General features: G+C 38.7%; 1 protein-coding gene across 1 annotated transcript in view; it reads left to right on the forward strand.

Annotated features, from left to right (window-relative positions):
* The window catches only part of scamp2 (secretory carrier membrane protein 2), a 15,308-nt gene extending 1,694 nt beyond the window's left edge, over positions 1-13,614 (forward strand). Inside the window, exons 2-9 of the mRNA XM_030053220.1 lie at positions 3,469-3,546; positions 3,777-3,863; positions 4,635-4,746; positions 5,679-5,807; positions 7,458-7,617; positions 8,188-8,289; positions 9,622-9,739; positions 11,065-13,614. Of these exons, the coding sequence (XP_029909080.1) occupies positions 3,469-3,546; positions 3,777-3,863; positions 4,635-4,746; positions 5,679-5,807; positions 7,458-7,617; positions 8,188-8,289; positions 9,622-9,739; positions 11,065-11,226 (948 nt within the window). The 3' untranslated portion in view covers positions 11,227-13,614. The remainder of the gene's footprint in view (positions 1-3,468; positions 3,547-3,776; positions 3,864-4,634; positions 4,747-5,678; positions 5,808-7,457; positions 7,618-8,187; positions 8,290-9,621; positions 9,740-11,064) is intronic.
* The last annotated feature ends 637 nt before the right edge of the window (positions 13,615-14,251 follow it).

A 14,251-nucleotide genomic window follows, 5' to 3' on the forward strand; every position in this document is an offset into this window, starting at 1 on the left:
AATTTCTGCTTTATTAGATGAGGGAGAGAGAGGAAAACGTAGTCGCAAGCACCAGTAGACATGTAGGAAAGGGATGACGTACAACCACTGATCTATACTCTATAATAATGTTTTTCTTATAAATCTGTGCATGTTACACATGTTGTGAACTTTATTTTAACAAACAAGTCACAACATACAGTACAGGCCAAAAGTTTGGACACACCTTCTCATTCAATGCGTTTTCTTTATTTTCATGACTATTCACATTGTAGATTCTCACTGAAGGCATCAAAACTATGAATGAACACATGTGGAGTTATGTACTTAACAAAAAAAGGTGAAATAACTGAAAGGACTGATAAGGCACACCTGTGAAGTGAAAACCATTTCAGGTGACTACCTCTTGAAGCTCATCGAGAGAATGCCAAGAGTGTGCAAAGCAGTAATCAGAGCAAAGGGTGGCTATTTTGAAGAAACTAGAATATAAAACATGTTTTCAGTTATTTCACCTTTTTTTGTTAAGTACATAACTCCACATGTGTTCATTCATAGTTTTGATTCCTTCAGTTAGAATCTACAATGTAAATAGTCATGAAAATAAAGAAAACGCATTGAATGAGAAGGTGTGTCCAAACTTTTGGCCTGTACTGTAAGTTAATGGTATGTGCCTCAGCCCACTGAGTGTCTAGGACGCCCGAGTTACATTGCCCTTTAAGAGTGTACAAGATAAGGCTTAATCTAGGTTAGAGCGCTGTGTTAGGTCTGTAGGCTGTAAAATTCCCTGTTTAGTTCCCTGCAACACACAGCAAACTTCAAGAAACATTTTAAGTCAAGATTACTTGATTCGTTGGGCACAGGAATTTTTCTTGGTGGCACTTGTATGGAGACATTTTGACCACTTGCATGATATCGCAAAACATATGGCTCTGAAGTCGATGGTTAAAGGACAACGGGAGCTCATGCACAGTGTAATAAAAAGGCTATGATAGGCAGCAGATTGTTCATGTTACTCCACTTATCAGCGAGTAATATCTGTAGCAAGTTATGACTGTACTGATGATTCATCTATCATTAGCGCTGTTTCATGCCATGCAGCCATTTTCACAGTGCAGTGGTGCAGGGACATACTGTGTTATATCAGGTGCACAATGGCCCTGACGTCAGACTACTGTTTGTCTGCTGGGTGTGGAAGTGCCTGAATAAATAGCTTCATAGCAGCTTGAATATTGTCGGCTACACTGCAGTGCAGGTCCCCTCACTGTGAGACAGAACTCTGTGCTCCCATTTATTCAAAGCAGGGAATGTGTCACTAAAAGTTTATAAGCTTCAGGAGAAAAATAGCTAAAACAATAGATAAAATAACTGAAAGTATCCATCGTCTTCCCCATCCACAGTGACTCTGAAATTGTACCTATGCCCTGTTTGGTAGTATCTACAGTATGTAGCATTAATATATTTTTAGGAGCACACAATTCTGAATTGTTGTATAATATGCAGGATAAAGACTGGCTTAAGTAAATTAAGTAGCAATATCCAGCTGAAATTATGAAATAGGTGCAATAGGCACAACACCCACACCTAGACAGTAATTATCACAGCAAATCCTGTCTCCTTGTACACAAGCTTTCTGGGTAAAGACATCAAGCTTGAGCAATGCTGATGCTGAATTTGTTTTTATTATTGGGTCATAATTACCAGGATTGGCAAGACAAACTAGTTTTTGATCCTGGATCAATACACCAAGCCTAATATGGGCCTCATCCTCAATACCTGTGGAGAGCTGACAGTGTGAATAAGTTGTCACTTCACACTCCCTTGTTGTGAGTGTGACATCTTGTCATGGCTTGTCTTGGCCCTCTGCTTATTTCAAAGGAGTTTTTTACTTGGTGTTATTGGCTTAGTCTTTATCCAGTGCTGACTATGTAGTGTCAACAAAACATACTATGCAGTGCCTCAGTTGTGATTTGGCAGAATATTTTTTTCTGCTTCACTCTGAGGCATAAACATATTTTGCATTTAAGGCTATTTTGAATATGCCCATGGTCAGTGACGATGTACAAGAGAGATCTGTCATTTTAAAGCTACTCTGGCAAGGTGATTGGTGTCTCAAGAAGTCACTCCTGAATATTATAGAGCATCTTTGCCATGTCATGACTGCTTGCTATACAGTATCTTTTTAGAGAATGGGATTGGTTGTATTTTTAAACTGTTGAGCATTGAATTTTTTCCTAAAATATGTTCAGCATTGAGTGACACTCCTCGCATATCACACTGTTTCCTGGTGGGAATGCTTACAGGTGTGACGTGACTTCTGAGCAGATTACTAATAGACCATGAGGTCAACTTTGAGCCACATGATAAGGGTTAGAGGGAGTAACATATTGGGTTATCATGTGAGGTCCTTGTACGTCCTTTCCTCATGCTTTTAAAAGAGAAATCAACTCAAAAACTGAAAGGGTCATGCACTTGTGAGCATGGGGACTGTTTGTTTAGTCAGGCTTACTATTTTTCTTTTAACTTGTTCTGCTGTCAGGTTGGGTTCTGTCAGTCAGATACAGAATCTTTATGAAGTTTAAGATATTTTCTTCATAAGCCTAGCCCTTTGAAGAAAGGCTTCTATGTATGTGTGTAAAGATAATTATATATTCAACCAGTGCAGGTTTTTGTGTTTTTACCCGGCAGATGAGATACTGGTAATGAATGGTTTGAAATATCATTGGATTCTCAGATAGGGAAAGTTAGGAAATTTGATAAATTAAAAAAAAGTGATGGAATTTTGCACGAGGACAATAATAGGTACTCTGAAGCCTGTATTTTTAGGTCATATTCTCACCTGTCAGACTTTGCATATGGGTCAGACGGTGGCTTCTCTTATCTGTTAGGCTAATTTCCTCAGCCTTGATTAGTCCACAGGTGTCTGAACACAGAGGCTAAGGGTTTATTCTCAGCATTTCTCAGAACAGTCTCAACCTTTTACAGTATTCTCATATTCTGAATGAGCCAAAGTATTTGAGTTAATTAATGTTTGCCAGTACTCCTTACCTAGCTCTTAAACTCTGGTCAAGAGGGGAGTTTTTCTCTGGTAATAATTCATCATGACCCTCTTGGAGGTTGTTGCAACAATGTCTGGAAGTTATCAGACTTTACGTGGTGTCTTGGCCAACACACTGGCCTGGATCTCGGGAGTGTCCTTTAAGACAGTTTACCTTGAGTTAGACCACCTTTTTTGTTTCAGTTCAGGAAATGAAAGTTCTCATGACACAATTGTCTGTTGCCTCTTGAAATATTGCAAAATGTTGTGTGTATTTTAGTAATACTGGAAAGTGCTGTTGAAGCAAGGTCCCAGGTTCAGTCCCTAGTGACTCCTAACTCAACTCCTAACTCCACAGTCAAGGCCTCAGTGGAACCCTTCCTAGGTCCAGATATACAAACTGTATGATTGTGTGATGAATGACTGATGATGAGTTATGTTTTGTTGTGTTCCAGGACCCTTCAGTCACACAAGTGACCAACTCAAACATAGAGCCAGTCGACCAGTACAACCCTTTCCCTGCCCATCCCACGGTAAGCCATCAGAAATCTGCATCACTACATTTCTCTTTTATTGTTTTAGAACATTTTGTAACACTGCTTTGAAGATTTTTCTTCCTGTCTTTCTTTGTCCTTCCCTCTTGTTTTCTCTTCCTCATCCTCCACCTTTTTTCTTGCTTATATCAGTTTGCTTGACCTCAGTCTCCCTTTCCTCCTCCTTCTTGCCTTTATTGTCATTGTTTTATTTTTTTATTATTTTTCAGGACAGTCTAGCGACTCACACCACACCAGCTGCCACCTCTCCCTACCAGCCTGCGGTGTTACAGCCCTCCACAGAGCCCAGCCCGCAGGTGAGAGACGGCATCCGGTCTGCCAGCCTGTTGCTTATCTGTTTAAGTGGAATGTAACTACTTATGACAACTCAAGGTACCATGTTTAAATGGACTGAGTAACAACAGTTCTTTGGCTACTTTTAATTACCACATTATGAACATTCTGAAGTTCTGCACTATCACAGCTACTAAACTGGATCTTGCTACAGCGAGCCATTTGCTCTGTCTACCTGTAATGTCTTTTTGGATGGGAGTGGGCTACTTGAGTATGCTACATGGCTACACAAGCAACATCTGCTCAGTTTACACAATATTATAATCAGTTGCCTTGGTCCACTTCTAATCACATAGATACATAAAGAGGCCCACAGGTCAGCTGTGTGCACTGTTTTTCTGTCAAGTCAGACATTGAATCAAAATGTGGTCATAAATATTCATTTTGGCCCTACTTGTTGTCTTGGAAACGTACAAATTTGCATTTTTGAACAGTTTTGGAAACACACATTGTAACACAAAGAAAGGCTGCTGAGTTCTCTCTGTGTACCCTCACACTGGCTCTCATGTTTTAGGTTTTTGAATGTTTAGATGTCAAATTATCAATGGATGTTCATGCAGACAGATATGCGTTCACTGCCCTATATAGAGAGAGAGACCCTGTGTGTCAAAGCGTCATGTGCTTTGAAGCTCTGGAGTTGTTTACATCTTTAGTTTACTAATGCCGCCAAGACGCATTCCTGTATATGTTATTTAAATTTTGTGAACAAAGCTTCTCTGACTCTCCTTGCTCAGGCGACAGCAGCTGCAGCCCAGGCCAACCTGCTGAGACAGCAGGAGGAGCTGGAGAGGAAAGCTGCCGAATTGGACCGCAGAGAGCAGGAAATACAGAGCAGAAGCCCTGGAGGTCTTTATTCATACTTCTCTTTCTTCACTATAGCTGATCTGTGCTGCTGTTAGCTTGCATTTGTCAATGTATACTGCTGCATCCATGAGGAAAGCAAAATCTATTCTCATCTGTGTTAAATCAACATTTTCTTGTAATATGCTGGATTCTAGTAGGATGGATGAACATGGTGTGCATGTGTGTATCTATCTATCTATCTATCTATCTATCTATCTGTCTATCTGTCTATGTCTGTCTGTCTGTCTGTCTATCTATCTATCTCTTGGCTGTAGTATAACTAGATGGCTGTATTGAAGTAAACCATATGGTTTCAAAGCAGTCAGCATGGTATATTTCCTTTTCAGCAGTAGCCCATAAAAGTCCACCATAAATGTCTGGCTTGAACATGACAGTACAAGGATACTGTCATGTTGCATTTGTAGTAATGGTTTGCACTTCAAAATATAAATTGCTTCTAACACCTTTACCAAATAAGGAACAGACACATTATCTATTTCTCTCTGTTCTCCTCAGTTTTCCCCTTCATAACATTTCTAAATGGTAATGTGTGAGAGACAAGACCAGTTATTATCATGCCTACCTGAACATGCAGGCGGTATCAATTCACAGACACTTGATGAAGCCAATTTTAATCCTCAGAAATGTATTGTGAAGTGAAAACATATTTGAAGGGCTTTATTGCAAAACATATTTTGTGAAAACATCCATCACCTGATGTTCACTAAGTATTCAAAAAATAGCTATTTAAAAAAATAACCTGTGATTCCCTCTTAAGCAGTGGTTAAAAGACAAGACAAAGTTAAGATTAACATTTGATTATGACTTTTCCTTATATTCAGAGCGTGTGGATTTTGTTGGGTTTTAGATGTTTTAGTTTTCTAAACATGCTCTTCCTCTCCAGCAGGGTTGATTGGTTGTCTCTGTTTCAACAGGCAAAGAGAACAACTGGCCCCCGCTTCCTAAGAGCTTCCCCATCAAACCATGTTTCTACCAAGACTTCTCAGAGGAAATCCCCTTGGAATATCAGAGAGTCTGCAAGATGATGTACTATCTCTGGATGTGTAAGTACGCTAAAATCATGTATTACTTTTAGATGTGGGAGGAACACTAAGCTGCTGTACTGTTGGTGGATGTTTAAGCACTAGCTTGGGCAGTGCATGTAAGTATGCTAAAGTATCGAATAAGCAGTAGATGCTGAGGTGCACACAGACAGTGTGTGAATATGAGAGCTGGGGCTATCACTGGAAATGTGAAGTACTGATGCCAGGTGTCTAAATTATACATTTTTGTCCCCCACCAAAAAAGATTGGAGAGGGGACTATATACCTGGCCCCATGTTTTATCAATCAAGAGGGAACCACATTTTAATTTCATTATACAACCTGTTGTATAATGACCAATAAACTTCCGTGTATCCTTGTATCTTTGTATGTTTCCATTATGTTTATGTTATGTTTATATATATATATATATTTTTTTTTGTGCTTCTGCTGCTTATTTTGACGAAACTGGAATGATAGATCTTGACACTGAACTCAGGCATTTTTAATATAAACCTGATTGGCTGACTATAGTGCCACCATTAGGACAAAAGGACCCTAAGCTGTATGCTGGATCTTATGTGATGAACCTTTGGGGAATGATGTGATTTTATTTTGATATCTTGATGTACAAAGTGAAACTGATTGGCTCACCACAGTGTGATCAAGAGGTCAAAAAGTCCCCCACACATCAAGCACTCAAAAAGCAAAACACACACACACACACACACACACACACACACACACACACACACACACAAACAACCCAGGGACTTGCCAGTCATGAGGGAGGTCATGGTCACTGTTTGACCATGCCTTCCTTATGTATGTCTTTTGCATGCTGTCTTTCCTTTTTATGGATAGAATCAGAACATGCTGGTTTAACTTCCTCAGTAAAAAATACCATAATGTAAAATACTTGAGTTGTCATTATCAGTATAAATATAAAGTATACATGTTTTTTTATGTATTTGGATTTTAAGCAGTGTGCATTAAAACCCGGTTTAGTGCTGTTTTTAGATGTCCAGACCTAGTGGGCATGTTTGTGTCTGAGTGCTTGTCTCGTGTCATTTTACCCACTGTTGCTTGAGGAAAATCTGCCACCTTGTGGCAGCCAGAAGTCACTGCATGCAGAGAATGCGTACACCTGAATGTGAGGGTTTCTGTAAATAGTGATGTTTGATGTTAGTGCAGTGTTTTGTTGAGTGTGTTGAGCCATGTTCAGCATTTATTTTTGTGTTATAATTACCGAGATTCATTTACCATTACCCAGACAACGTGTTGGTATGGTTTGGCTTTGAACATAAAGTCATGTTACTTTTTTCCCTTTAGGTTGTCTTTAATGTCAGTATTGTTTTACTTTTATCGTTTGTCTTAAGCTCTTGGTGGTAACCATTAGAAAAGTGCTATATAAGTAAATATTTTTCTTATTTTCTTCTTATTATTACTGTTATTAGGCCTACTTTATTATCATCATTATTAATATTAGTAGTAGTATTAATATTAGTAGTAGTACCAGTTGTAGGAGTAGCAGTATAAAAAAATAGGTGTTAAAATGTTGTTAATTGTCTGGCAGCCTGCTATATAACACCTTATTGTGTGCCACAGTGAATTATGATTATTGGTAGTATTGATAGTATTACTATTGATGTCTGCCCTCTGTGTCTCTAGTCCACTGTGTGACTCTGTTCCTCAACTTGCTGGCGTGCCTGGCATTCTTCACCACTGATTCTGCCAATGGCTCGAGCTTCGGCCTGTCCATCCTCTGGCTCATCCTATTTGCTCCTTGCTCTTTCCTCTGCTGGTACCGACCCGTCTACAAGGCCTTCAGGTAAGTCTCCCTCTGGAAAGTGGTTGTTTTTCTGGAAATCTGTGATTGTGTCCCTTAAGTTGCTAATGCTAACTTATGGGATGCTATTATGACAAACATTGTTCTGTTAAATAAACCAATAAATGGCTTTTCAGTGCCTGTTTCCCCGAGATGATATTAAGGCTGCTAACTTCAAATAAAATACCTGGATAATCTTTCAAGAACAGGGTCCTCTTGCTGGGCAGATAACTGTCAGGACTAATTATATTTCATATCATTAGAATTGATCAAACTTGAATGTTGGTTTATTTGTATAACTGCCGTGTTCCCATTCCAACTAAACATCTGTCATTATGAGAAACACATTGGAGTTTATTTCAGGCTTTTTTGCTTTGGTTTACTGTGTAATCCATTTCCCAAAATACCACTGTAAGACAAAGAAAATGTGCCTTAAAAGAAAAAAAAAAAGGCATCATGTTATTCAAGTTTTGCTGCTATGTATTCTGTTACTTGAGATGAATGGTTCATTGAATTTTTGAGAGAAACCCTTAATGTGTTCACTGTTTTTTCATTCTTGTTTTCTCCTTTTAGGACCGACAGCTCCTTCAATTTCTTCTTCTTCTTCATTGTGTTTTTCTTCCAAGTGGCGGTCTTCATCCTTCAGGCCGTGGGCATACCCGGTTGGGGCAACAGGTGGGTCACACTGTCTCTGTAACATGCTGTAATTTGGGCTCTGTGTTACAATGGAGAAAGTTATGGCAAGACCTTTTGCTTCTTATCAGAAATAGGTATTTATTTATATAGGCTTTATTTATCTTTTGTAAGTGCTACTTTATACGGTATTTTGCATTTTAAAAGAGCATGACATTGTACATAACCAGCCATTTAGTTATTTATCAGAGTGAAGCTGGAAAATTCACTCTTCGCTTTCACAAGGGGGAAAGTAGTGTGGCAAGAAAACTGCCACATTCAAATGAATATTCTATAAAAATAAGTGATAATATCGAAGGTGTTTGTATTCGTGTCTGTATTCAGCATTTTAAATGTAGGGATGTTATCCTCTATTTCCCTGTGGTTCCTTGAGTGAGTGGAGTACACTGGCTGGCTTATAAGTGGCTGTCTTCTCTCCTCATTTTCTGCCTCCTGCCATCTCTTGTGACAGAGACTTTTCCATCCTTCAGCCTCTAGCCTGCTGCCTCTCTGTCCACTGGTGACTCTGTAAGTTTCTGCAGCTGACTCTCTCTCTCTCTGCTCTGCTCTTCCTGCGCCAACTCTTTGCGCTGTCTTCACAAACTTGTAAATAAACTCGTGAATAATGGTAAAGTACTGTCCAAAGTACTTTATAGACAATAAAACATCAATGAATAGAAGCCAGCATTTCAGCCAGAGAGCAGTTCAGGGTCCCCATGCCGGGCCATTGTGTCAGTACAGACATACGTTGGTGTAGATTGAAGGAAACAGGTGACCTCAGGGCTGTTAGATGCTTAAAGGAGTTAAAGTTGGTTAAATTGGTGCCATCTTTTTAATCACCTCTTAAAAGTCACTTTTAGAGATTTGTTTTTGTATAATGGTCTTTTATAACTAATGGTTTTTTTTTTTTTATTTACTCTTTAAAAACATTATTGTATGTGATGTATGGCTTTGAACAGTTTAAAATAAAGTTGAAAACAGTCATACATCATTTTATTTATTTATTTATTTATTTCCAGCCTAAAGGCCTTTGGCAGTGCCTGGCAAAGCCCAGGGGCCCAAACTGTAAAAGCCAATATGAGGAGCATAATATATAAAAATAAAAACCATTAATTTAAAAACTCATCACAGTTTTACAATAAATTAATAAATAAACATTCCTTTCTGTTTTGCCTTCATCTGCTCAGCTTTCTTGCTGCTTGTTAACCACAGTCTTCTCATGCTAAATCTACGGTGCCTTTTGACCCGATTACATTATGCCATGGACAGTCAACTACACTTTTATTCAAACTGTTTTGTAACAACCTTCAACTCATCATCTTTGCTTCACCACAGTGGCTGGATTGCGTCGTTCACCATCATCGGCAAAAACAAGGCAGTAGGAGCCATCATGATAGTGGTGGCCTGCTTCTTCACTGTCTGCGCTGTGCTGTCAGTCATCCTGCTCAAGATGGTGAGGACTGTTCCAAATTTAATTTTTAATGTCTTAAAGTGTAAAATGTGCTGCTTGAAGCAACTGTGAACTGTTTTTGTATTGGAATAATCTGTGTTATTAGTCTCAGCAGAAAATAATTTTGGTGTTTTCTATTTACATATAGAAATAAGGTGGCCATAAAATTACTATGTGAATTTTGAAATTTCAGTACAGGATAGGTAGGGAGAGGCTTTGTTCCCACTGTTAATGTTTGCTTTCAAAGCTCAGTGAGTTTTCCACAAAGAAATCCACATCAGACTGCACTGAATAGGTGCTTACATTTCCATGTTAACTTAACCTTTCTTTATTTGATGTAATTACTGGTGGGTTGTTTAAGACAAAAAAAATGTGCATTTACTGTACTGGTGCTGGTACTGTAATGGACAAAAATAATAACTTTTCACAGCAGAACAAAAAGGCCATTTAGAGCAGATATTCTACTTACACGAGGGTACAACAAAGAGGTGAAGTTCTGTTTTTCCAAAATGGAGTACAGGTCAGAAAGTTAGTGGGACCTCACTTTCTGGCCTCACTTGCAGTATAACTGGCAAGAGAGAATAATCAACAACCTTATCCTGCCCTTGCAGACATGTTATGACCATTTTGTGCTTTGTTACACCTTTAAAGGACCATATCACTGATTTTAAATGTTTAGCCCAGTCACTACAATCTACCCGTATTTTACACTGCAACAAACCATCCTGCAAATCATACAGGAGTACTGAATATTTGTCAACATATAGTTTGCACCACATTGCACCACCTATTGTAAAATGTTCTGTGTCTGTGGCTATCAAAGTTGTCGCCATTCTAAACCACAGAACAGATGAATGGCAGTGTAAAACAAATGTTTCCCTGGGATTTTCCGGTGGAGAGACTCTTTCACTTAAGTCATTAAAACACAATAGTGCTGCTGGTTCAGGAAGACTAATGTAGATGACTATGTTACAGTGAGGGAATACTGGTTTGAAGTTTTAAGTCTCTGAAAGTTCATTTTCATATTGTAGTGAAATGAATGGACCAAATGGCTGGATACAGCTGCTTTCTTTGGGAAAAGATTAGCAGAAACAGGATGTATATACATTTTGTAGATGTTATGCCAAACCTGCAGAACCACTGGTATAGTCCTTCTTAGTTGTTCATTGGAAAGTTCAGCCCAGTAAGTAGCCCAGTAACCTGGGAAGATGAATGGAGATTTTATTTCATGAACAGTGGCACTAGATGTTGTGTTCTCTCCCAAGTGCAACCACCCAGACCTCTCAAAACCAACCCCAGCCATTTGCTGACAATCTCTTCCTCCTCAGGTCCACAGCCAGTACCGTCGGACTGGGGCCAGTTTCCAGAAAGCCCAGCAGGAGTTCTCCCAGGGTGTTCTCAGCAATAAAACCTTCCAGTCGGCCGCCGCCTCAGCAGCCTCCTCTGCTGCCTCCTCTGCTGCCCAGGGAACTTTCCAGGGGAACAATTAATACCAGACTGGACTAAGCCAAACTCGTGTTAACTGGGCCAGGCTGGGTTAGATTAAGGTCTATAGATTATCAAGTCTAGATGACAAGCCAAACTAAGTTTCCTTATTGAGTCGATGTGGAAGTTAAAGTTTATTGAGATCTAGGTTGGCTGCACCATAATAACATTCAGGAAAAATTTCTGGATGATAATATGACTGGTACCAAAACTCTTGCATTTGGACTGATCGGCTGCATTTCATCACCTAACTTGGTAATTTATAGACCTTGAGCTGGGTGAGGCTACGCTAACAGCCCTCTCCTTCCACCCCTGCAGTTGATGCAAATGTAATTTCCCATGTTAACTTGGCTTCTCACGTTCAGAATATGTCCCTCAGAGCCTGACACACAGGTTGCGTCTTCGGGCTCTATTGGGTTCGGGTCTAAAGCAGTTAAAGGGCAGTGGACGGCAAAGTCCCTCACTAAGCGCATTTTGGGGTGGAATGCATGAATGAAGTTGACTGATTGCAATTGTAGTGTGTCTTGGCTTTGTTGTGTGTGTGTGTGTGTGTGTGTGTGTGTGTGTGTGTGTGTGTGTGTGTGTGTGTGCGCGCGCGCGCGTGCTTTTTGGCAATGCTCTTCAGTGTAATTTGTCTTTGCGCACTTTCTCCAAGGCTCTTGTATGTGTGTGTGTGTGTGTGTGTGTGTGTGTGTGTGTGTGTGTGTGTGCATGCATTTGCACAGATGCACAGATGCATATGTGAATGTGTGTGTGGTGCACATGTGCCCTCATCAATGGTCGACCCTGACCCTGTAATATAAATAAGATGAAGTGTTTGTGTTAGTCATTGATGATATCTTTTTCAGTCTTGCACAGCATTTGTGTTTGTTGAATCCAGTTTGGCAATTTCAGTATATAGAGGAAGAACAAGTAATTCCACAAACAGCATGTGTAGTAGCTGAATGGAGGGTAGCATGTATGAAGTTAATCATAATCTGCGTCTACTAGTCTGAGAAGTTTGGATGTTATTGTTACTGTAATTATCTATTTAAATGTGGGGTCATATTTGTTACCTGCAAAGGAAAGAGAAAATATCAAATAGCATTTCAAAAGAAAGGACAGTCCCATCACTTTCAGATTGAGGTACCATGTTTGCTTGTCTGTAAGTGTGCCTTGAATTGTGTCCATGAAATTTGAGAGACCAGTGTTGTTTCAGAATATTTGGTGGACAAATTTAAAGCAAATCCACTCCCCTCCATAGTTTGTCTTGTACCAAGAGGAACCACACCTTTTAAAATAGCAATCAAAAATTAGCTGGTGTTTAAGTCATGATCACATTTACAGAAAAGGCCCAAAAGTTATACCTCAGTCAGTTTGATGCAAGGAGGCAGATCACAAATACATTTAAATTTACCTTAAATTAGAATACAGACTAGAATTGTTATGGCTAAGGCATTAAACTGATTTTTTTTAATCAGTAGTAAATTAAGTATGGTTAATGAAGCAGCTTTAACCAAATCTTTGAACAGAGCCTTGATAAGTTATTTCTCCTGTTCACAACGATGGTCAGTGGTTCCTAAGGAAACCAACACAATATTACCTGGGAAAAGGAAAACATATCACAAGTCTAATGAAATACATAAACTATGTTAAGTACATACAGCTGCAGTTTTAAACATTTTAAACATTTTGCCTTGATGAGCTGAGACAATACAATCCAAAGCTTATTCTGCTCATTCACTACTAACGATAGATATGTTAGGAATTAATTTTGCACATAGATTGCCTTACTTTTCAATGCTGTGGTGCATTCAGTTTGGAACATTTGAAATACATCTGAAGTAGAAAAAGATCTCCGAAATTCCCGCTGTGTCTGTGAAGCTTGCCAACTGTGGTTTTGAAATGGAATTTCTACTAGAACAGTATGAATTTGATAAGTCCATCCCTCTCTTTAACCACACCATTCTTTCAACATCATATGCAGCTAAGGTATTGAAATAATTTGCAGTTTCAGTTTTCGTTACAGATTGCTTGATTTAGGCATTTTGGTAAATTCAGTCTTGCCTTTTATAGATTACCACCAAGCTCTAAATTATTTGTGGATTGATGTATATTTTCTGTGTGATTTCTTACATTGGAAGACATACTTATGTTTATATGATGTATACTTTTAAAGTATTGATTTTGATGTAACAGATATTAACAGTTCTAAAGAATAAATGCAAATTCAGAGATAAAGAACGATGTTTTTGCAAGAGATAATAGTTATATGTAATATTCAATCATATCGACTAAAAAGGATTTGTCTTAATTCATACATTTCTGTATGCGTTGTATTGGGAGAAGAGAATTCAGTGCCTTTTGTATTTCAATATTGAATATAGTATCTAATAAAAATGCTTTGGCTTTCATCGAAATCTGACTCTCACTTACCTTCTTACATTGGTACAGTCTTTAATGGATAGGCCTGAGCAACAGCACATTTTAGATTACAAAAACTACAGATAGATTGGAAGAAAGATGCCTAACAATGCTCTTGATTGCATTGTGTAATAAAGTGTTACAGGAGATCTTTAGGTTTGTAAGCTTTAAGTCGTTAAATTTTAAACAACTGAGACATTTTTGACAGAGAACTTCTTGATTCTTTCACTTTAAAGTAAAATATTACTGATTTTGTAGGTACCATTCTGTGTGTTAACAGGAGCTGCCCTCGTTTGGCAACTTTTCTCTTTGTTGACATAATTAGTTGCCATTTAATTCTGATTACACTGTTGCTGTTCAGTGAATCTGAAAGAATCAACTTTGCTCAAAGACCACAAGTAGCCTTTCATCTGAGTGTGTATCCACGCTAAATTTCTCCTGCCTGGTCTTGGAAAATCAATGCCCTAGACTTTGATTTAAAAGTCAAACTTGATTATCACACAACTACATGAGCAAATACTGGCTCTAAATACAGCACTTTAATCCAGTTGTTGACAGAGTTAAGTTTTGCATGAGCTGTGATTGAAAATGAATGCAAACTGCAACAATTGGTCTAGAGGAGGTAGG

The sequence above is a fragment of the Myripristis murdjan genome, chromosome 6 (genome assembly GCF_902150065.1).
Source record: "Myripristis murdjan chromosome 6, fMyrMur1.1, whole genome shotgun sequence".
Classification (NCBI taxonomy): Eukaryota; Metazoa; Chordata; class Actinopteri; order Holocentriformes; family Holocentridae; genus Myripristis; species Myripristis murdjan.